General features: G+C 39.0%; 1 protein-coding gene across 4 annotated transcripts in view; it reads left to right on the top strand.

Moving 5' to 3' along the window:
- Nucleotides 1–16572, top strand: part of AKAP11 (A-kinase anchoring protein 11) — a 52085-nt gene extending 35513 nt beyond the window's left edge. For all 4 annotated transcript variants that reach the window (XM_040448536.1, XM_040448535.1, XM_040448534.1 and 1 more), the window contains 5 exons: nt 1030–1185; nt 6194–6277; nt 7062–7108; nt 10032–10192; nt 12596–16572. In XM_040448536.1, the coding sequence (XP_040304470.1) occupies nt 1030–1185; nt 6194–6277; nt 7062–7108; nt 10032–10192; nt 12596–12736 (589 nt within the window). In that variant the 3' untranslated portion in view covers nt 12737–16572. The remainder of the gene's footprint in view (nt 1–1029; nt 1186–6193; nt 6278–7061; nt 7109–10031; nt 10193–12595) is intronic.
- Nucleotides 16573–25251: the final 8679 nt, after the last annotated feature.

Genomic DNA, 25251 nt, shown 5'->3' with positions numbered 1-25251 from the left:
GTGAAGATGGAATAAAAATGTAAATGTCTCTTCTTCATTGAAAAAAATAATGAGAAGGGTTATGATCCGTGCTCAAAATTTTAAAGAGATCTGGCTGGTTTGACTGTAGGCTTGATTGACAGTAGTTGAATTCCTCAAACTGCTTTTTTGTTCTTAAAGCCAGAAAGAGCTTCCTGTCAGTACAAATAAAAGTACAGGGGCGCCTGGGTGGCGCAGTCGGTTAAGCGTCCGACTTCAGCCAGGTCACGATCTCGCGGTCCGCGAGTTCGAGCCCCGCGTCGGGCTCTGGGCTGATGGCTCAGAGCCTGGAGCCTGTTTCCGGTTCTGTGTCTCCCTCTCTCTCTGCCCCTCCCCCGTTCATGCTCTGTCTCTCTCTGTCCCAAAAATAAATAAACATTGAAAAAAAAAATAAAAAAAAAAAAACAAAAAAAACCTTTGCATAAGGAGGGGCGCCTGGGTGGTGCAGTCGGTTAAGCGTCCGACTTCAGCCAGGTCACGATCTCGCGGTCCGTGAGTTCGAGCCCCGCGTCGGGCTCTGGGCTGATGGCTCAGAGCCTGGAGCCTGTTTCCGATTCTGTGTCTCTCTCTCTCTCTCTGCCCCTCCCCCATTCATGCTCTGTCTCTGTCCCAAAAATAAATAAACGTTGAAAAAAAAAATTAAAAACAAAAAAAACAAAAAAAACAAATAAAAGTACAGCCTTAAAAGTAGGTGGTAAACTTAGGAACTTGTGCTCCTCTATAGAGGTCCCAGTTAAAATATGAACTGCTTTAAAGACAATTTAGATAAATGTAGCACTTGGGGTGGATCCATAACAGATAGAGCTCAGTTCACTTTGAAATTAGTATGCTCTCCTTCAAAGTCTCTTCATTAGCAGACACAAAGTGTTGGATGGGCCACTGGTGTGGCTCTGAATATTGTGTCTTGTTTTTGTCCTCTTTATCGTCAAATTGATAGCCTTAGAATTCAGAATCTGATGCTTTCGGATTGGTTTTCTTTTTCCCCTCCCTCTCTCCCTTCCTTCCTTCTAGTCCAAAAGAAATAGAAGACTTTCAGTCAACTGAGTCTCTGGGCAGCCAGCAGCTGAACCTCAGTATTGGTGATGACAGCACTGGCAGCTGGTCCAATTTAAGTTTTGAAGATGAACACCAGGATGAGAGCAGCAGTTTTCATCACCTAAGTGAAAGGTAACTGAAGTTGTATGTGTGATCCTCAGACCTCAGAAGTAGCTTTACACCGGGGGGTTTGAGAATTATGAATTTGAAAATTCTGCCATTGTTTTCAAAACGTATTTTATTATCCGTAGTACGGTTCTAATGGTTTTGCACATTTATTAGATACAGTTACAAGCCAAGCTAATTTTCTTTGGGTGTGCCAGTAGTTGATATGAACAATACTGCATACATTTGGATTTATACCCTGAGGATTTTCCCAGACTTTTGTGAACTTTTGATGGAAAAAATGTATTTCTTACTTTAAAAAGGGTACTTTTCTTTTTCTTTCTAGTCTGGGGTAAAGGACAGTTATCTGTAAAAGGTATCAAAATGGCCCTGTAATTTTCTTGTTATTAGTTAAAGTAATATCTTCCTGGAGAAGGAGTTCTCACTTAGCCTCTATTGAGGAACAAAATGACCTAGAGCATTTATATGTGACTGACTGGAAATAATACATAAACTCATCATAAAAATATGGTTTTGTACAGCAGAAGGCACTTAACCTCATATATAACTTTTCTTAGTTAATTTTGTTCATAACAACAGTCCTTTGAATATTTTATTAATTGCAGTACATTTTTTTCTTATATTCTTAACTCTATAAAGGTACTCCTGACTAAACTATAAAATGCCATAAATTCTGACCCACATTAATTGATAATTGGAAATAATAAATGCCCTCCACAGCGGAGTGTAGGGAGAGGAAAGGGTTCTTAGTTTCAGGCTGTGGAAGGGACCCTGTGAGGCTTCAGTTGAACAGAACCCTTGGAAGTGACTGAGCAGGAGGGGGAGGCGAGAAGACCATGGAAGGAGGGGAGGAAGGAAAAGAAATGGCTTTTCACCTGTTAGAACACATCATCTCAGAGCATTTTGTTTGATGCTTGGATTAACCAGTGTTAATATTTTTATAGAACATCTGTTCTGTCATAGTTTCTTAAAATGCTGTGTAAACCACCAATATATCTTAAAATCGAGTTCCCAAAAGGCAGTCTTTAAAAGTGGTAGTGGGATGTAGGGGTAATATCACAAACATCATGTGGCCTTTTCCATGACTCTAACCTGGTATAGGAAGTTAACACTAAAATTCTTCTCTCATCTTGGAGAAATACGGGTTTCTAGAATTTCCGTGAAGGTTGATGTTGTTGCTTTGGAAATCCTGGGGTTAAAATGAGAGAACCAGGGTTAGTGGCCCGTGGCATTAAGGGGTCTGTCGCCAGTAGAAGAACCCTGCAGGATATTGTCCGATTTGATGGCTCTGTCCTCTTTTGCATTTTATTAGTGCTGGAGAGTAAGGAGTCCTTCCCCACTTCCTTATCTGTGGTTTTTCTTTTCCGTGGTTTCAGTTACTCGCAGTCAGTCAAGGTCCAGAAGAAGATGGCCCTCCTTCTGACATGTTGTCAGAAGGTCATTGTAGCCTAACATTATGTTACTATGTTGCTGTGCCTGCATCACTGGCTACACTTCATCTCAACACGTAGGCAATTTATCTTTTCACCTCATCACAAGAATAGTGAGTACATACAATAAGATGTCTTGAGAGACAGGCACCACATTCACATAACTTTTATTACCATCTATTGTTATAATTATTCTAGTTTATTGTTAGATTTTGTTGTCAGTCTCTTACTGTGCCTAATTTATAAATTAAGCTTCATCGTAGGTATATATGTAAAGAAAAAAACCATAGTATATATGGGGTGCAGTACTATCTGTGGTTTCAGGCACCCACTGGGGGTCTTGGAATGCAGTCCCTCCACAGATAAGAAGGGACTGCTGTGCTCATTATGTGTGAATGACTTAAAACGAAAATTAAAAAAAAATCTCTTTAACAGAACCAAGTTTCAAAAAGACCAAATCAGGCTGAGACTAAAATGATTATGTTTAACATGGGTAAATACATTTGGCTCAGAAAATTAACTGTTTGAATTTGGGATGGGAAAAACTTGGCTTGATAGCATTTTGTCACCTGTAGTTTTAATTGAGCACAGTTTGTTTGTTTTTTTTTTTTAACGTTTATTTATTTTTGAGACAGAGAGAGACAGAGCATGAACGGGGAAGGGTCAGAGAGAGGGAGATACAAAATCCGAAACAGGCTCCAGGCTCTGAGCTGTCAGCACAGAGCCCGACGCGGGGCTCGAACTCAGGGACCGCGAGATCATGACCTGAGCCGAAGTCGGCCGCCCAACCGACTGAGCCACCCAGGTGCCCCTGAGCACAGTTTTAATAAGAACTCTTATTCTGTGTGGTTATTAAGGTTCAAGCACAAAGAAAAACTAGGGCCTGTCCAGGGTTGGTAGAGTGCATGTTGAATATACAGGTTCCAGGGCCTCACCTCCCAGAGATTAAGATTCATTAGGTCATTGGAGGTCCCGAGAATCTGCATGCTTGGTAAGCGCCTCAGATGATTTTAATGCAGGTGCTTCAGAGACCACGCTTAAAATACATGACTTCACATGTTTTGTCTTTGATGACATGTGCTGTTTTCTGGTACAGAGATCAGATAGGAGACAAAAGACTCCAGTTTGGACGCTCTACGTGCTTTCACTCTTAATAGGAAGTTTAGTAGAGAGCAACAGTTAAAAAAAACCCAATAATTTCAAAGTACACAAGTGTTTATGAGGAATGTATAGTTATTTGATCAGGAAGAGACCTGGTACATGCATCTCTTCAAGTACTTCAAGCAGTCTGTGAATCTTAGTAGTTATATAGTGGGTTAGGTAAGAGGTGGGGCCGGGCTTGCAGAAGTTTTGAGATAATCTTTATGAGATATGTCAAAGTCGATAGTCATCTTCATATGGCTGAAAACCACAATAAAGAATTTTAGCCCTCGACTCCCACTGGTTGCAGGTATGCCTGTTCTAGACATTGGAAATATGAAAAGATGTAAAAGGAAAATACACAAATAGGAATAGATAGGAAATAGGAAAAGATATAAAAGAAAATGATGGAAACAGGACAGTGCTCGAGAATGAAATATGAAGACTGTTAAGTGAAGAAATTAAGTTGTTTTGTGTTGGATTAATGTCAGATGATCATTGCTCAGGACAGTCCTGGTTTGCTCCTGCTGTTCTGGTATAGTTATTAATGGTGACTTCTTTCATTTCCAAAAGTGTCCTGGTTAGATGAAAAATTCTATGGTCACCCTATTTAGAAATGGCATTTTATAAATAACTAACTTTAAATCTGATCCATTTTGAGGGGCAGCAGAGGTGAGGGAATGAGGTTAAATAGAGGGAGTTTGAATTTTTGGTCTTTACATTCTTCAGCTGTTATTTCTTTTCATGTTCACTTAAAATCTAGGTGATGGGTTTTTATTATTAATTAAAAGGAGGGGTCATTGTTGTCAGGGAATGAGGAAGAATTTTAATTTTGTAGTATTTTTCTTTGTTTAGAAAAATCGTTCTATTGGTAGATGTAAATGCAGTGTTTGAGATATCAATTTTTTCTTTCTCTTTGGCCCACAGCCGTCTGTCCCTTCGGTATCTCCATGTTTTTCCATTCTCGATTTGTTTGACAGCAGGCTACATAGGCATAACTCTGGTTGTTTTAATGGTTTTGTGATAGAGCTATACTTTTTTGAACGTAGGTTGAAAAGGCACTGCTCAGTTTTAGCTTTTTCCACTTTTTTTTTTTTTTTTTTTTATTTATGGGACAGACAGAGACAGAGCATGAACGGGGGAGGGGCAGAGAGAGAGGGAGACACAGAATCGGAAACAGGCTCCAGGCTCTGAGCCATCAGCCCAGAGCCCGACGCGGGGCTCGAACTCACGGACCGCGAGATCGTGACCTGGCTGAAGTCGGACGCTTAACCGACTGCGCCACCCAGGCGCCCCAGTTTTAGCTTTTATTTTCGAAGACATTATAGTGTGTGACAGTGTGATAGTGCCAGAGTAAAGATGGATATGCAAATTGTTGAAATTGCTTGGAAACTCTTTATAACATTTAAATAATTGTCCCTTTGTTGGTAACCTTGTCAACATCTACTGATGCACAGAGGATGATTTTGTGTTAATTCACTTTTTAGAACCAAAATTTTTTGGTTTGTATAAATATTAATTTTTATACTTGCCTAGCATAATGTGGGGAAATATAAGCTGCTTATCACTGCGAACTAATGTGCTTACTAATTATTTTAATGATTTAGAATTTTAAATTGCATGTTTAGGTTTTAATCTGAAATTTTTAATTTAATTTTGTTTCTGAACACAGTTGCTTTTTGTGTTTTATTGCTTTGCCGCAGTTTGAGAATCTAGTTGCTTTCTTCTTCTAGTTAGGTAGTTCAAGAGGTTCTCTGTGTGGCACTGGTGACTGGCCCACCAGACAGGTGCATTGCTTAATTGAGCCTTGGTTATTCAGTATTCTGAAGAAGGTGTATACTATTTGCCACCTACCGAATTATACACAGTGTATGAAATGAAGGTCATTGACATAATAAGAGTATTTTAAAATCCGAAAACATCTTTTCTCCAAGTAGGTACAAACGGTCTGTTCGGGGCTGTGTTTTTGTGCCTGTCATTTCATCCCCACCTCCCCAGCCCATCAGTGTTTGCGCTGTCTAAAGAGCTGGGAGGATGTTAACCTACGGTCTTTTTAAAATTTTACCCAAACTGAAGGGTATTGGCTTTTTACAGATTATATCCCAAGATTTGTCATAGACGTTAATTAAATCATGAAGCTTCTTACTTTGTGCATCCATTTGCTGTCCTAAAAGTCTTTCTGTTATGTTCACGTGTAAAATAAATACAGGTTTAGAATAATTTTCCTGATCTGTTGAGGGCAGGTAAGAAAACTTTCAATGTCCGAAGCTGTCCAGTACCTTTTCCGGTAGCAGTGATGGTCTCTCCCTCCAAGGATGCCCCACTCCGCCGGGGCAGCTTCCGAACCTCCCAGTTACCACTGACAGAAGCTGTTCCAAGGAAAGCCAAGGTCTTCTTTACTATTCATTTTCTGGTTCAGCTCTGTTCTTTTCTTCTTCTGGCAGTAATGGTAACAGCAGTAGCTGGAGCAGTCTTGGTTTAGAAGGAGATTTGTATGAGGACAATTTATCCTTTCCAACAACAGACAGGTTGGTCCAGTCCAGAAACTTAAAAACTGATGAGTCTTTCACACTAATGCATGATGTCATATTCTTAAAAGAATGTGGGTTACAGTGCCACTATGTTTCAATCTGCTTTTCTCCTATATTTGGACGTGATTCTGCTTGATAATTTACATCTAATGAAAAAATTCAATTATGCTAAGACATGACTGACATCTAATTGCAAAATGTGTTATGTCTATGCATGTGTTGCTCTGCTTGTTCTTTTTCATTCTACCAATTATTATTTCATTAAAAAGAGCTTGCTTCCTACAGGATTTCTGGGGTTTGGGTTTATTATTTTATTTTGTTTTTGTATGTAATTTTATTTCATATATAAGAAAAGTGTAGGAAAAAGGTGTTTTTTACCCTGTTAAAAATATGTACATGGGATCAGCAGAAGCATTAATAATTATTCATGGCATTCTGTGATAATTCAAATGCTGTGTTATCTAAAACCAAATTAGTAGAATATTTCAGCTTTAAGTTATTTTAAAATAAGTTTTATCATGAAATTACTTGGTGTTCTGTATCACGGTAAGGTAAAACCTCTTAGTTATCGATGACCTATCTAGGCATCATTTACAATTCAGATTTTAACATGAAATGGTGTGAGAAGCAAAGCTTCCTTTTTTATTGGCATTTCTTCCCTTTTTAAGTGTCACATATCATCGTAACATTCATTCTTTACCACGTTTTAAGAATTAGTTTTAATACTATTATTAACTAAAGCCATTTTTTTTAACTGCTTCTGCTCTTTTTATTTGAAAAGTGATGGGCCAGATGATAAAGATGAAGATCATGAGGATGATGTAAAAGGTAATTGACAATTTGTTTTTCAAAGTGTTTGCGTGTTTTTTGTAAAAGGTTCTAGAAGAGTCTTTAACCTGTCCATTTTTGTCAGTCTCCAGTTTTATTATAAATCGGGGTATTTACATTACCAATCAGGATATTCTTGTACTAATGTCAGGTCCTTTGTTAAACAATTTGTACTATTTGATTGCTAAACTAATGAAGTGCCTGCCCATTGGTGTAAAGGCTGACATGCTTTAAAAGAATTATTTAATTATTGGAGAGGGAAATTTATGATAATCTCTCTGTATAATTATCTTTTTAAAAACACAAAACCCTTACATTATAAGATATAATTTATTATAATTATGGCATATGCCCTAGTTCTTTCCTCCCAAACTAGTAGCTTCTAGAATTAGTGTTTTAATGTTGATCTTTCATAAATCAATAAATAAAAATTAAAAGATATTTTAAAATAAATTCTTCCCTCTCTCAATTCTATTCCTCAACTCACACATATACATATTTGAAGAAAATACTCAATTCTTTCTTTGATGAATATAGTTCTAAATATGTAAATACTGGACACCATTGGTCACAGAGTTCTGGACCATCATTTATAATGCTTAATTCAAATATATTAGAATATCTGAGCGAACATAGAAACTTTCCGTGCCAAAGCTGAATTTGCATTGTGATTAGATGGCTATTGATTTATTTTCCAAAAATCTTTATTTTTTTTAATTATGAAAATACCAACAATCTCTAGTGACACCTAAAAATATTCATACTGTTTGAGACACTCTTTTTGAACTAGTGATTTTTTTCATCCTTTCTTTGCAAGTAGACAAACTGAGAAAATTTCCCAAATGAATTTCTTGAAATGTACTTTCATAACACCTGAGTTTCCAATCAGTTTTGTCACCAATTATGCCTTCCTTATTTAGGGAGGTCATGTACTGGTTTTTGAGATAAAATCCTCCAAACTGAGGTGATTATTTTTTAGTGCCAATGCTTCTGCTAAATAGACATTCTTCATATCGGGCTTCTAGAAGTAAGTTTTTGTCATCAGATATGAAGTAGGAGTAGGACAATACTTTTAGAGTCACAGATAGGCTGGGTAATAATTTGCTTTATTTTTGTTGACTTAAAGAGTGTTGACTTTGTCTAGAAAAATTGTATCCTTTTTCCCAAGTCATGCCTGTAAACAAAGTTATTCCAAAGGCAGTACATGGTGTAAATGCGTATGGTGAGTATTTTCTCTAATGAACTAGTCATTACTTAACTGACTTTACTGAGGAATGAATAAGAGAAAAGAAGATACAGGTGAATATAAATAATGAAATTCATTTTCAAAGTTTACTTTTGGCACTAGCAAGCTCTTTAGGGTTTCTTTTGTGAGTAGATAGAAATCAGAAGAATTACATGTGGATATATGCCATGCCATCACTCACCTTTGAGATCCCAGTCTTCTCATCAGGTAGAAAATTGTGGCCAACTTTCAATTTTGTTAAATTAGGAATTGGTAAATTAGGAGATGGATTGAAACGAATTTATAGAAAGATTCAAAATTATGGAAATCCTACTTTTCATTGTTGTTTATAGTTGCAGTAGGTCAGCTCCTTCCCTTTTCGCTGGAGTTTAGTAACCTCTCCAAAGAGCCAGGAGCTCTGAGCTGAGAAAGCCAGTAATACAGAGAAGTCTTGAGGTGACTTAGCTTCCGACCCCATGACCTCTGCAGGATTCACTGAATGGCCCTGAGGCCACGCCTGGTATCATAGTGCACTAGACCCGTTTTTGATTGAGAGTCAGTGGGGCGAGAGGAGGAAAAAGGCAGTACGTTTATCTTACAGTGTGACACGGATCCGTTTTTTTAAATGAAAAAATTAGGAACCAGCACATCCTAAAAATGATCAGTGGTAGTCTAGAATGCCCTCCAGTGCTCTCAAGAAGAATCAGGGCCATCCACCACCAAATTTCCATTGCTGGTACAAACTGGCGTGATGTCTTCCAGCGTGCCCACCGTGCCCATCTCTTGTGTGGGAGGGCCCTTGTCTCAGCTCGGCTTTTTGCTCAGCCATCGTTAAGCAGGAGTGGGTAAACACTTGGTATGGGTCCACAGGTCATTAGTTTTATCATCAACAGCGATTCATCCTTCCTTATGTTCAAAACGTACTTTTCATTAAAAGAAACTTGAGAGCAGTATTTTATTTATCAAGGAGTGTGCCAGAAAATCCCCCAGTCTGGCGCTTGGGATATTAAGTGGCTGCATATGACATTTTTTCCCCCATTCTGCCTAAAGAATGAAGTGATTACACAGAGCATGGAGCCAGACTTCCTGTGTTCACATCCTGGTTCAGCCACCTCCCCACTGCCATACTCTGGATCTCTCTTCGCCTCACATCTCTCACGTAGTTCCCACCTCATAGGGTGGGTGTGAGGATTCCAGGAGTTTGTATAGCAGAAGAGCTTAGAACGTTACTTATGATGTAATACGTGTGATACAAGGGCTTGCTGCTTCCTTCTCTTAGTTCAAGCAGCTTTCTTAAAGTCCATTTCATAGGTTTATTTATTTGAGATTGTATTTTTGTGTTTCACTTCTATTTTGGTGGTTATTATGGCTTTATAGTTTGGTTTCTCTTTTTTTACCTGTGTATTGTATTTTGACACAAATTATGGCATTTATAAAGGATCTGAATTCAGTGCCTCAAAGTAGAGTTTTACATCTGTGCTCTCAGTAGACGATCAGTGTTACTCCTTTGTTGTAGAATTGTTTTACCCTTTCAAATAAATGTTTTAGTTGATGTCAACATAGGAGTGAGAAAGGACGGATTTTTTTCCAGCATTGGCTGGAATCTTAAGAAATGGAAAGTACCTGTCCCGGGAAACCAGAGGTGTTGAGAATCGAATTGATGAGTTTTACTTTATGTTGCTTAAATGTCAATGTTAGGTTTGGAGCAAGACCGAAAGATTCTGCTCATTACAAATATCGACATGGAGCCGTGCACAGTAGACCCCCAGCTAAGGATTATCCTTCAGTGGCTCGTCGCTTCGGAGGCTGAAGTGGCAGAACTTTGTCTTCATGACTCTGCGAAGAAGGAGTTTATACAAGTAAGGACCTGCCATACAGAGTGTTTGTGAGGATACGTTTCGCTGTACATGCTGCTCTGTGTCACGTGGTTGGTCTAGTAAGATGCCCCTTGATAGCAGAGGGCGTAAACATTTAGGTGGTAGAGTCTCATAGTTGGGTCCAGATGTCCGCTGTGCCATAACCACAGGCAGGCTCCCCAGTCTCCGTGTCCTTAACTGCTCTGTGAAAATGACTATGGAGTTTACCTCACAGAGCTTTTGTGAGGATGTAAAAAGATGCTTAATCTAGTGTCTGGCACATCCTAAGTACTCCAAGTTAGGTGCCGTTAATAAACGTGTTCATATGCAAAAACTGAGTTATTCTTTGTTTTAAATTGATTCATAATTGTGCCTTGTAATTAGTATGTCTCCTACTCTGTTAATCTAGCCTCTCTAGTGGGAGACACTAGCATACTCAAAAGCCAGTAAAGGTTTAAACATCTCATAAGGGATCATGAACCACTTTGAGGACTTAATAGGGCTCTAATAATAGAACAGTCAGATTCGATGCATTAATAGGATGTCTTTATTGAGAACTTACTTAACTGTTTGCCAGGCACCTTGTTAGTCAAGAGTTTTGGTTTATAGTGTTAAGGTTTTTGGCCCAGAATTTTCCTTACCAGAATTTTAGTTTAATCTTCTTATAGGTATAGAATAGTCAAATGAGTAACCAGTATATATTGATCTGTAATAACAAAAAAGGAACAATCCAGTTACTCTTGATTCCTGGTTTAGGATTTACAAAGATATTGTTGAAAGAAGTATGTGAAAAAGGCATTTGGTAAAAATAATTTTTTGGGGCATTTTGTAATTTGTTTTTACTTGGACTTTTTGGAGTTTTCTAGTTTAGGTTTCTGTTTGTGAGCAGAAGGAGAAAATAAGACAGAAAGAGATGCTCAAGGAATGAATTGTCAGGGAGAAGGAATGGGTAGGAAAAGTGTTAGAACTGACTGTAGAGAGGCAAACATTTTCAAGTCATTTAGTCATGGATAAACTGAGAGCTAAGGAAGGCCTTCAGTAGAACTGAGCGTGAGCATGTTAGTGCTTGGGGCAAGGGACCTCTTCCCCAAGTAACCTAGGAAAACTTTCTGGAAGTTCCTCAAAAAGTTAAACCTAGCATTATCCTATAACCCAGCAATTCCACTCCTAGGTATATACCCAAGGGGAGTGAAAACACATGTCCACGGCAACATTATTCATAATAGGCCCAAAGTGGAAACATCCTGGAATGGATAAATAAAATGTGGTAATATATGCAGTGGAATATTATCTGTCGGTAAAGAGGAAGGAAGTACATGTATGCTGCACCATGGAGGGACCTTGAAGTCATGTTAAGTGAAAGAAACTGGTCGCCGGAGAGCATATGTTTTATGGTTATGTTTACATGAAATGGCCAAAATGGGCAAATCTATAGAGACTGGAGTAGATTAGTGATTGCCTAGAGTTGAGTGGTTTGTGACAAATGGGGCGTGTTTACTAATAAGTAGAGCTTTCCTTTTGGTGTAGTGAATGAAACATGTTTTAACATCGATTGTGGTAAGAGTTGCATTCAACGGGGGGAGTATACTAAAAACCATTGACTAGTAAACTTTAAGTGGATGAAGTGTATGCTCTGTGAATTATATCTCTGAAAGGATACTTTTTAAAAAGGTTAAGCATATTTATATTACAAAATTAGTTTTTACAGGACTAAAGAGAAAAAAAAAATGAGTGAAGACGTGTTCTGATTCTGGTGACAATAGAGTTTATTTAAACCTGTATTTACTTTTTAAAAAAATTGAGGTGTAATTGAAATATAACATTATATTAGTTTCAGGTATACACCATAATGATTTGATATTTGTATATATTGTGAAATGATCACCACAATATTTATTTACTTTGGTTGGTTTTTGTCGAAACACTAACATTTCTTAACTTAGAAAGCCATGTTTCCATTGAGGCCAGAGTGTGTATTCCAGAAAAAAGCCACACTGCATGTTGTGAAAGGAAAAATCCACATCCTTCTATTAAGATTGACATTATCTTTATTATTTTATGTTCCTGATTGAGGGTGTGGCAGATGTATTTAGTTAGGTCAAGAATTTGGTGTAGAAATGGAGACTAGACTCCCACACAGACTATCTGGTGGGTGAGGTTTGTGGAGTTCTGTCTCCCAACAATCCCAAAGTGTCATTCTGTGAAGGAGATGTGTTTGTCAAAGGCAAGAAGCAAGAGGGGTGGTGATTTAGTGGAGAAGAGACTTCATTATAAAACTGGGGAATAATATTTTAACCACAGGCAGCAGGATTCTTACAGTTATCTGATATTAAAAATAAAAATGAAAACTTGATTGTTAGAAAATTGTCTTTGGTTAATGTTGGACATGCTTTTCTTTCTTCCTAGCTTTCAAAACGACTACAAGGAAAGGGATGGAAGGTGGGGGACCTCCTGCAGGCTGTGCTGCGGTACTATGACATGCGGGAGAAGACGCCTGGGGAGGAGAGGTGCAAGTCACTGTTTGACTGGCTCTTGGAAAACGCATAGAACAAACTTGCAGCCGGTCCATTTTATTGTTTGGGGAGAGGAAGTAACAGATAAGGATGCATAGGGTAAACTGTTAACACTTACCGTGAACTGGGAGGGAAGTAGATAGAGCTTTTTAAAAGCGCATTCCGTCATCCCACGTTGTATATATATAGTTCATACTTTTGTAATCTCTGTCAAATATGATCTTCATTTATTCTTCTAGACCCGTGCATAGTGTGTTAAGATCCTAAGAACACTGATTTGACGGAAGGTCTGACCATGACGTTTTCAGGGACACTGACTGACAGCATTCTTTTTGCATCCAAGTTAGTGCTGCTATGAACCGCACCCAGGCGGCCAAGGACGTTGCAGACAAATGCTATCCTGTTAAGAACTAATCTGACAAAATAGCTTTGAGGCTAATGGTTTTTCTTCCCCCAATAGAATTTTTTTCTTATTTTTAAAAGTCATTTTTATTTTCATAGCTCAGCTATTGGTAGCTTTTTGAATCCCCCCAAACTATTTAATTTCTTAGAAACGTTAGTATTTTAGGTTTCTCTAAATACCGTAAATGATAGTTTCCCCAGCCTTTCATTAAATGACATTATTTGCTAATGTTGCCAATCCATCTGGCATGAAAGTGTGTGTGTGTGTGTGTGTGTGTGTGTGTGTGTGTAGAGGAATACTTTTGACTTGCCTAGTGGGTTTGTGCCCTTTTTTTATTTTACTGTTTTCTTGGTTAGAAACCCACTGTTGACATTTAAAAGGTGCTTTAAAATAAAATGTCTATAAAGATTGTGCAGTAAGAATTTTTATTTCTTGGTTTTTTTTTTAACTATTTTGCGTCCCTAATTTATCCTATAAATGAAAATAAAGGTGCAAAACATGTTAAAATTTTAAAAATTAATGTTAATATGGAAATGCATTTAGAGAAGCCCAATAATGATTTTCATTGTTGGATTTTTGAAAAACAAACAACTCTCTTCTTAGCAAGGATGAGCTTTTTCTAGAAAAAGAAGGGATGCCCAGGCTCCCTCTCCCCGATAAAATAGTATCTGCACTGTTTTGTAAAGTTGACTGACATGATTTTTCTGGGCTCTGTGTTTTTTTACTTCCTTGTCTTTAGAAACTGCAAGTTGACTTGAATAGCGCTTGTGTCTTGGTATTGTACGTGAGAGTATGCGCGTGTGAGTTTTTGGTTCTTCCATTAGTGGATTTTATAATCTAGAGTAAATCACCTTTTGTTGGGGGCTTTGGTTTTACTCCATTACATTTTCTTTTTTCCTGCCATTGCATTTTCTTTTTCCCTGAGCACTGACTGTTCTGGAAGCTGCACAAAGTGTAGAAGACATAGCACCCACCAAGGGGCAAGGAATAAGGGCACTTACATTAATTTGAATTAATAATTATGGTAGAGAAATGTATTTTGTAATGAGAGAGTAAAATTTGCTTTTTAAGAAAAATACCAAAAGCCACTTAAATATTTTGAGATTACATTGTAAGCTTTGGTTTTTCTCAACTTAAGATACAGAAATGGAGTGAGCCTTAAAAATAAATTTGCCTAAAGTTTCTTCAAGTATTTTTTAAGGTGGAGAAATGCAGGAAATGTATATAACCAGAATTGTTTCTGTCTTTTGCTTCTCAGAACTTGAGATTTAGCAGCACTGGACTGGGTTTATACATGCTGGCACCTGGGTTGTTGATGATAACACGGATTTACTACTTACTAAGCTTGGATTGAATTTTTACAAGTATATAACTATCAAGTTGTGTTTAGTAACTTGGATATATGTATGGGTGTGATTAACAGCCAAATTGTGTTCTGACTTTCTTTTCAGCTAAAGTGAAAATATATTAGTTTCGTTAAAACTTTCTGTGCTTGAAAGTGGTTATGTTTATTTCTATTACGGTAGAAATCATTTTGAAGATTTTCCTCCTGTCTCTGTTTTCTCTGCATTTACCTGGAGCTTTGCTGGATTCAGAGTTCCCTGATTTAGCCACGACGTAAGGACAGACCAGTCTTTAGGTGTTAGTTAGCATGCGTGGTAAGAATCCTAGTGGAACTCTACCCCTGTATCAGTTTCACGCAGGGGCATAGAGAAAAATATTAAGTATTGGCAGATGTGAAAAGAAGCGTGAGTTAAAGCTCCTTGTAGGGAGAGAAGTATCTTTTAATCAAGTGCAGTCTAAACTCACATTCTTTAAAGGCACTTTGTGATTATTCCAAAGACATGTTCCGTCTGTTTGGTTGCCCAGTCTTCAGAACAGCTCTGTTTGTTGAGGACTACCCGTCTTATTTTATTACAGATTTCCTTGACCTATTTGTATTATATAACATTGTGATCTTGCCATTCTGTGCATTTTGGCTCTTATGAAATTACCATGTCTTATTCAGAACTGTTAAGTTGTGATGTGTGTTGAGTTGAATTCTGTTTATCAATTTTAGAACCCTTGAAGGATCTGTGGGAAGAAAGTGGACGAGGCCTTCTGATAGGTTTTTTTTTTTTTTTTTTAGAACATTATTTTAGACCGAAATGTAGCAATTCTTTGATAGTCTTTTCCCAAGCCACGTTTAAACTACATTTATATTTTGGATGTTATTAATGTTGATTTTGAAAATACTTCCTGATTTATACAAAATGAATGATTCATTTGTAAATCACAGAAGAAAATTAAAATATCTATTGGGATGGTTGATAGAATTTAATGAAGTAATAAAACCTCTGAGAGTATTCACTCGGTGAATATACGTGATAACATCTTTATACTTTGAAAAATGTTCCACTTACCCTTTCAGATATTTGACGTGAATTAATTCAATTCATAATACTTCCATTTTGCTTAAATAAGGGTTTTATGTTGCTGGCAGGAGAATTTAATTACTTATTAAATGTACCACGTATAAAGTGAAAGATCATTTACTCACATGGCTTTGACATCAGTGCACATTTCCCAGTCGCAGACCTTAACCCTGACTCATCATCAGAGTCCAGAGTCAGATGTCTTCTTGGTTAATTATTTAGCTAGTAGTATTCTTTCACAAATAACTATCACTTTCCCATCAGTATGTTGCTTTAAATTTTATATTTCTCAAAAGAAACTTTCCACAGTTTTAAAAAAATATATTAATGCATCCACACTCAGGGTGTAGGGAAAATGCTTTCCACTGAAAACCCTGCCCACCTGTCACCAGCACAAGACAGTTAGAGCATCAGTGGGAATTACGTGATTATACTAAAGCGAAAAGTGAAATGCATTTTTGTTTCCATTATTAGCAAAAGACCCTGCACACATTTACTGACTTACTGGATTCCTGCTCTGAAGACGCAGACGCAGTGTTGGTCACTCTTGTCACTTTATTTATTTATTATTGTTTTTTCCATCCCTGTACATTCCTTTCACATGGGTAGGATTGTAGTTCTGGAAGTTCATTGTTTTGTTTTTGCTGTAATGTTTGAATACTATTTAATATCAGGTTTTGATATATTGCTGGATTTGCTAACTTTGGTTACTTGTGCAGTGTTTGAAGTAATTCACATTCTTGTTTAATATATATATAGTAAAAGCAGCTTTGAGTAATCGTAGCTGTTTATTTGTGCAGAATTACTACATTAAGATCTTGTATAACGGTGACTTTTTTTGGCTTTTCAGTCATTTAATATGTTCATTTATCAAAATATGAACTTCAGGATGCACTATAATTTTGTTTTTGCAGTGGCTCAAAATAAACATTTCAGAAATTACTTTTGTAATAATTTGCAGTTAATTGTTCTTTTTATCTTTTATGAATTATTTGTCCGTGATCTTTCCTCTCCCAACTAAGAATTCTCCAATAAACTTAAGAGATGCCTGGCCTTCGTTTCCATTCTGTAATATCTTGTTAACTTCTCTGTTCTGAACTAAACAAAGGCATACAAGTGGAACTTCCACGATAGAAGACTCATTGCACGATCCTTATGCTTCTAACATGGTTTCCAAGAACGAGAGAGGCTAGGTATTTTTAGTCGGACACTAGATTCTAGCTACGTATTCAGGTGCCTCTGATGCTGACATAAGTGACTTCAAAGGCTGTTGGCCCAGTCTGTTCTGTATTTGAGTGCCCCGTAGAGTATTATGCTTGCGTGGTAGGGAATTCTTCTGACCTGGATCCAGCACTCCTTCTGTAGGATATAGAGAGCATATTTGTCATGCCATGTAGCATCAGGCGCTTAAAAGTTAGATGCTAACTGTTTGTTGCTAATGGAATTTGACTTAGGTATGTAAAGACCAGAAATTAGGGAGTGATTTTCTAGCTTTGTATGAATGTTGCAAAATGCTAGGAGGTGACGATAGCAGATAATGACTTGGGCATGAGTGGATCCCGGTCACCAAAAAAACAATTCAGAAAATGCTGAGAAAAAGTAAGCAAGATTCCTTAGCCTGTGATTCCAAAAAGGAGAAAGGGCTCAGTTTTGCACATTGGGCTCATTTGCAGTCTGTCTTGGCTGGGACAGGGAGGAGGGTGAGGGATGGGACCTGAAGAGTGAGTGCAGATTTTTCAAATTGTGAAAGGTGGAAAGAGGTCACATATCCAAGGAGGAATGCTATTGTGCAAAAAGGGTAAGAGTGAAAATCTAAGAGCTTTTCGCAGCATTGTGTTTACAGCAGGAGCAAAGAATGTGTGAAGCTTACTCCTTGGGAGTGGTGGTTACATTCTTTTTTCCTTCCTTGGTAGGCTTGTAATCACCTCCTTTTACTTTTGTGCTCTAGGGCAAGGAGGGTAATATTTTAGATTGGAAAGAGATAAAAATAAACGTTTTTTCAAGAGAGAATCAGAGCTCCAAATTTGACTTTTTGGTGGGCGCCCCCCCCCCCACTTTAAACAGACACCTAAATAGACTTGTTAGCTTAGAGTGAGGGTTTAAACGATCCTGTGTACGATATCTGCCCATTGAAATGGTTTGGCCCAATGTGAGAGCTAATTATTAACACTTAAAAATAAGGAGATGTCACATTTGGATATGTTTTGTATTTCAGCTTCTCTTGAAATTTAGCTCTGGAAAGCTCTGAAGCTCTGGAAACACCCATTGGACTTTGTGGTGACAGTTTGTCAGGAGCCGAATGATGGCCACTTTAGTCTGGGCTTAGCAGGGTTTTTTGCCTCCAGCATGACCTGCTGCTCTGGGCGCGTTTCTGTTGCCCATTGGGACCCTATCAGTGTTTGTGATGCAACCTCTGACTTAAAGCAGGGGAGATAACATGCTTAGCAACACTGGACAATACTCTAGCAACTCTTCCATTCTCCAGGATTGCTCAAAGAGGAGAGAAAGGTTCTAGAAATTATAAACTTGAGTTTATTGCTCCTGAGAAAAAGACAAATCCTAGTTGTTTAAAAGCACAGTTTTGCTTTGTTTTTTTATGTAGACAAGAAAGAAGGGGAGAGATCACAGGTTTTCCGAAAGCAGATTGTATCAGATGTCCATTTCTTTTTTTCAATAGAATTATGCAACTGGCTATTAGAATACCAGAAACCTAGTATCTGTATTTTAACAAGGCATTTTATATGGACAAAGGAATGAACAATTGTGGCTTCTTGACATTTTGCGAATGTGTTGCCAAAGACTTGTTAAATAGGTAGGTCAGTGTTTGTCTAGAGGGTCAGCACATGATGTACCACAGGCCATTGGATATAGAGCTGTTTTATACCGCCTTGGGTGAAGATTGTGTTGGAATGTACAAACCAGGGGTGTCTAAGAGCATTGTGAAACATTACACAGTAACCATTCCATTTCCAAGGATGGTATTCAAACAATTGCAATAAGCTAGGACAAGGACCTTCTGAACCTGTTTTTTCCCCCCTTGGTCGTCCTTGTGACTGAACCATGACTTGACATTTTCCTCTAAATGTGGGGAGGTTCTGTTTTCATACTTGTACACATTGAATATTTTGGGCTCAAATGGTTTCCTCCAAATAATTTTTTTATGACTTTCTTGATATTAACTTAGTTTTCTCCCTGCTACATAAATCCTATGAACACAGGAATGGGTGCTTAGAGATCCCATAAGGGCTGACCGTGATGTAGACTTCTGAAGAGTCAGAGCAAGGCTTTAAAAAAAAAAAAAAAAAAAAGGAAGAAGCTGCCAGAATTCCTTAGGTCTGAAATCAACCTCCTCTCTTTTTCTGTTTATAACAATATGGGTAGTTGTGGGGCATGTGGATTCTGGGGAGACTAAAATGTTACAATAGCTTTTCCAACCTATATGTCTTCGAATCACCTCAGAAGCATTGTGGCGACTGTTGGGCAAACTTAAGTTGCCTAAGTTTGGGCAAGCCAGCTGACCTCTTCACTGCCTTGAACCCTAAGAAGCTGTGGCTTCCAGAAGTGTTCCCGGGCTAAATGGCAGAGTCTGCAATGGATACAGAGCTGGGGAGATAGAGTCAGTATGTTGAATGAGTCTGATCCAGTAATGCCCCATTAGACCCAAATGGCTAAGTGCTCTAGTAAGGCAGGAGGTGAATATTAGTTTTTAAAGTTTTTAAACCTTGGTTTATTTTTGAGAGAAAGAGAGACAGAGTACGAGTGGGGGAGGAACAGAGAGAGGGAGACACAGAATCCGAGGCAGGCTTCAGGCTCTGAGCTGTCAGCACAGATCCCGATGCGGGACTCGAACTCAAAAACCGTGAGATCGTGACCTGAGCTGAAGTTGGACGCTTAACCGACTGAGCCACCCAGGCTCCCCAATTAGTTCTGTGTAAGTAAGTACAGGGTAGTGGGAGGTGAGAGAACTTTAAGGCTTATATCAGAGTCCTAAAAGGCTGCAGGGAGAGAAAGTATGCCATTGCCAGTGCCCTTTTGGGAGTGGAATATGTTTGCAGGGGAAAAATGCTCTAATATTAGTCCCTGCCTCTATGAAGTTTATTGTTTAGTGAAGAAGAGTCATTAAATGAGTAATTATAAAAATATTTACTGTTGCAAGGGTGATGGGAACCTAAAACAGAGGAGCCTAATTGGGCTTCCCTAAAAATGTGATGCTGAGGCATAAGCTAGGGTTGAGCCCAGTGGGAACCAACCAGGCAAAGGGAGTCAGGGTGGTTCAGGGAGGTAGAGAGCCTTTTCAGTAGAGCAAACACGCCTTGAGAAGGCTTCCTCTCTATCAAATAAGCTCGTGGCTTATTTGAAGAACCAAAGACCAGTTTGGCTAGAACCTGAGGAGTGGTGACACATCTTGAAAAATATGTAGGCATCTTAGATAGCTCTCACTCAGATGCTTAAAGAAAGTGTTTATAGTCTGTACTGCAGTAATGCGGGTTTTTTCTACTGTAGCAGTTGGTTTTAAACTTGTGGCATGGTGAGTGATAGTCTTACTTGACCCTGTGCTTTATAGACCATGCCTAGAGTTTTAGGTTTAATCCCAGATACCATTTTACGAAGGACATAGATAAACTGAACCATCCACATTCGTGACTGTCTAATGCTGAAGGAGCTAAAAATAAAAACAATTTAATTGAGTTTTCACCGAAAGACAAAAGGCCACTTGGCCTGGAGAAGGTGAGGCAGGGGAGGGAGGGATGACCTCAAAACCATCCTTAAACATACAAAGGTCTGTCAGTGGAGACAGATGGGCAACTTGTGGCCCTAGAGGACCAGGTAAGGATCAGTGAGGTAGAAATTAGCAGCAGATTTCAGCTTGCTCTCCCCAACGTGTATAAAACGTTGAACGTGTATAAAAAGGGACTAGACCCTTTCCACGAACAAGAATGTGCTTGTCCTTGGACACATCTGTCGTGCTGGCTGATCACTTCTGCAAGTTTTGTAAGAAATCTCAACACCTCCTAACTTTGGATTAGGCGACCTGCTTTCCCATATATACCTAATTTCTCCCATGGCAGTTTAGTAAAGTTGAAGAATGTAGGCTTTAGGGTCAAAAGAGCTTGATTTAAAATCACAACTCTGCCACTTTTAACCTATCTGTATTGTCTAGAGAGGGAAGGCCTGGGATGGTGGTATTTTCCTCGGGGGGGGGGGGACTTTCCTCTGCGTCTGCCAGGTGCCTGGGCACACAATTAGTTTTGGAGCTCCTTAATTTAAATTCAAGCCTCAAAGTTTTCTGAATAAGTCAGGTGGCTGGAAATTGTGCTGCACGTTGGGGTGGGGCCCACGTATGAAGGGTGCAGCCCCTCAGGGTTCCAGCTAAAAGGGGGTGGTTTTTGAGAATCCCTTTGTTAGAACGGGTGGAGAGAAATGACTTTTGCCTTTCTAACGCTGATGAGGCGGCCAAAACACTAGTCTGTATCACGGTTTTTTCTTCAGGTTTGGCAAACATTCCTACGACAAAAAGGTGGTATTAAGTGCTGAGTTTACCTGCTGGGGTTCTTCACTTTTGTTAGATTTTGATCCATTGATTCCTCGATAATCTATATATAAGCTGTTCGATGCGTTCAAGAGGATGTTTTGATATTCCATCCAATTTCTCCTCCCAGGCAACTACTCATAATAATTTACACGTAATACTTAAAAAAAATTTTTTTTTGTCTTGCTGTCCTCCATGTGCTGTATCCTTGACACCCCTTTTATTTCTGTATTGTTATTTATCTTTTTTCAAAGGGCCATACGTGCAAATGATGATGCAATTCTAAAAGGCATAAGGACATATGGTACCAAGTCCTTACTGCTCTCTGGCCACCAAGCAGCCCTCCTAGAGACCGCCACATTACCAGTTTCTGCTATATACAGCAATTGTGCGAAAATAAGATGTTTCCAAGCTTGGATTAGCTGTTGTAAGTTACTGTTAGACGTCGGTCTGAAAGGGTCAAAAGCCAGGAAACGGTTACCATAAAAGTCGGGTTAGTGATTACTCCTGGGGCAGACAGACGTATGATATACAGGAGGCTAATGTGGTGTCAATAATCCTCTGTTTCTTGCCTTGAATGGTGGTTAAATTGTTGGTATAGATCTATGCAATTCTGTGTATACGTTGCATTCAATGCGTATGTGTGTGCACACACGCACCACGCCGTTTATAGAAACAACTGCAAAGCGATCATCTCAAAAACAACCAGAGAGAACAGGTGGATTACCTGTAAAGTGGCAGTTTGACTCACAGCGGTTCGCTGTTGTGACAGAAGTCCAGAGATAAAAGAATGATATCTTCCAGTGCTGGTTAAAGTCAGATCTAGAATGGCATGTGCTTATAAACTATTCCTCAGGAGTGAACATAAAATCAAGGTAATTTCTAATAGACCAAAAGAATTTACAGTTTACTTACCTGTGCTGAGAAAAACTGCTTAGCTTTCTTTTTTAAAAATCTTTTTAATGTTTATTTATTTATTTATTTTTGAGAGAGACAGAGAGAGAGAGAGAGAGAGAGGGACAGAGTGTGAGTGGGGGAGGGGCAGAGGGAGACACAGAATCCGAAGCAGGCTCTAGGCTCTGAGCTGTCAGGATAGAGCCTGACGCGGGGCTTGAACCCACAGACCGTGAGATCTGTGACCTGAGCTGACGCTTTACTGACTGAGCCACCTGGGTGCCCCATGAATATACTACTTTCATAAGAGTATTGAATGCTATGGAAACAGTGGAGAAGCAGTGTTTCAAATAACAATTAACACAGAGAATGAAAGCGAGAAGGAGCAACCACCCCAATGCAATACTGTTCTTACAATTTCTACTTACTGTCTATGGCAGGCCCTTTGGGTTATTGAATTCAGATACCAACCTTGTCATTATTGTTCCTGTTTTTCACGTGAGAAAACTTGGGTTGAAAGAAGTGAAGTGTCTTACCCAGTGGGCATAGAGGTAATGCCCGGGTCTGCCAGGCTCCTGTTCTCATTACATTACACTGTGTCACCATATTGAAAAACCAAAAGCCAAAAGGTGACAGAATCACCTGTCACAATACATAGAGACAACAGCTCTTTACACTGGCACGTTTTTCTCCCACACGTTTATGTTATACAACTGGGATTTCATTTATTTCCTGACGGTTTGCCCAAACGTCTTTTCAAAATCTCCACATTCACCTTTGGGCTTTTCAAGTTCGGTGGTTGATGAATCTTGCCACTCTTGGCTGGAGACACCTTGACCCGAACTCTTCGGTTTGACTGATGTGTATAATGTTGTATTTTCTTTGCATTCCTGTTATGGGGTGCCGCTTTGAGCCTTAGTTACAAAGTTGACCGTCTTTACAAGGTGAGCATTTCAAGTTGAGTTCGTCTTGCCCCAGCAGGCAGGCATCTCCTCCTGGGTACACTCTCCCATACGTTGTTCTAGTCATTCGGGTTGAACACCTTTGAGAAGCCCGTTATCTTTGACCTTTCCCTCTCTGCTCTGATGCCTGTCTCCAACAGAAGTAGGAGAGCGTGATACTGGACAGGAAGAAGAGATGGCAGGTGTTAGGGGAAAAAATAGTCCTCTCCTGGGGGATTGGGGAAAGAAAGTGAAATGTTAAAAGTGTCTGATGCTGTGGCCTAGCAAAGTTGGCACAGAAATTTAACCATCACACCGAGCTTTTGGGCCTGGCCAAAGTGAAGACCCCAAAGGACCATTCCCACAGTATGAAAGTGAAGTTGGGAGGGGGGAAAAACCCATGACTCTCCCACCCTGCGGATTGGAAGAAGACTTCTCTGTTCAAACCTTTGGCAGTGAATCAAGGGGAAAAAATTTTTTCTGAGACTTGATAAACTGATTTTCATGTGAGTTTTTGTAGTCTAAATTCATCCTGCCTGGGTGGTCTCAAAACCCCAAGCTGAGAATGTAGTTTAACATTTTTCTGTTAATGCTTCTATGCACTTATCAGAGGCAAACAGGAATCCTCTTGAAAGTCCCCCTCCATCCTAGGTTTCAATTATTTCCAATTTAAATTCCCCCAAACAATAAGAAGCTTAGATAAAAGAAACAAATTACAAGACCATGAGCAGGAAGCAGCAGAAATGACAGAGTGGAAATCAGTTCAAAGATGCTCTATGTTAGTGTTATCAAACAGAATAAAAAGTAGTTGTGTTAGAGGGCGCCTGGATGGCTCAGTTGGTTAAGTGTCTGACTTCGGCTCAGTTCATGACCTCATGCTTCGTGAGTTTGAGCCCCAGGTCAGGCTCTGTGCTGACAGCTCAGCTCAGAGCCTGGAGCCCGCTTCAGATTCTGTCTCCCTCTCTCTCTGCCCCTCCCCTGCTCATGCTCGGTTTTTCTCTCTCAAAAATAAATAAGTGTTGAAAAAAGTTTAAAAAAAAGTAGTTGTGTTTGATATTTTTAAGACATAAATGGAAGCTTAAATATGAATAGGGGACCTGTCCACATCCACTAGGATAGTATAACAAACAAACAAAAAAAAAAAGATGGACAATAACAAGGATGTGAAGAAATTGGGACCCTCATACTCTATTGGTGGGAATTAAAAATGCAGCCATTTTTTTTAAATTTTTTTTTCAACGTTTTTATTTATTTTTGGGACAGAGAGAGACAGAGCATGAACGGGGGAGGGGCAGAGAGAGAGGGAGACACAGAATCGGAAACAGGCTCCAGGCTCCGAGCCATCAGCCCAGAGCCTGACGCGGGGCTCGAACTCGCGGACCGCGAGATCGTGACCTGGCTGAAGTCGGACGCTTAACCGACCGCGCCACCCAGGCGCCCCTGCAGCCATTTTTAAAACAGTTTGACAGTTCCTCAAAAAACTGAGACAGAGTTACCATGTGATCCAACAATTCCACTTCTAAGGATATATATACCCAAGAGAAATGAAAACATATCTGCACAAAAATTTACGCATGAATATTCGTGGCATTACTCATAATAACCCCAAAGTGGAAATGACCCCAATATCAACTGATAGATATACAAGATGTGGTTTATCCATATAATAGAAGATTGTTTAGCCATTAAAAGGAATAAAGTAGGGACATAAGCTACAACACAGATGAACCTTAAAAGCTGTGCTGTGTAAGACAGCAGACACTAGAGGCCACGTATTATATGATTCCATTTATACATAATACCCAGAATAAGTAGATCCATAGTGACAGAAAGTAGATTAGTAGACTGGAGACTGAAGAAAAAGGAAAGTGACTGCTTTATGTGTATGAGTTTCCTTTCGGGTGATAAACGTGCTAATGATTGTACAAGTCTCTGAAGATACTAAAGTCCATTGAATTGCACATTTAAAAAGGATGAATTTGGGGCTATGGAAATTATACTTCAGTAACTCATAAAAATATCAACAGAGAATGAAAATACGCTTTAAAAACAAACTTCTAAAAAGGAAAACTAAAATAATTGAAATGAGAACACTCAGTGGGTAAGTTTAACAGCAGATTAGACATACCTGAGAGAGAATTAGTGACTCGGAAAAAATTCTCTAGAATACAGTGTAGAAAAACAAAGATGGGACGTATGAGAGAGAGGTTAAGTGACATTGAGGGAAGGGAGAGCTGACACATGTCCAATAGTTACAGAAGGAGAAGAGGGAGAAGACAGTGTAGAATTAGTATTTGAAAAGAAAGTCGCTGGAAATTTTCCAGAAATGATAGAAGAACCATCCACAGTTTTCAAGAAACCCAACAA

This window comes from Herpailurus yagouaroundi, unplaced genomic scaffold (assembly GCF_014898765.1).
Source record: "Herpailurus yagouaroundi ecotype Mexico unplaced genomic scaffold, PumYag 197, whole genome shotgun sequence".
Classification (NCBI taxonomy): domain Eukaryota; kingdom Metazoa; phylum Chordata; class Mammalia; order Carnivora; family Felidae; genus Herpailurus; species Herpailurus yagouaroundi.
This window is presented reverse-complemented; position numbering and strand designations above follow the sequence as displayed.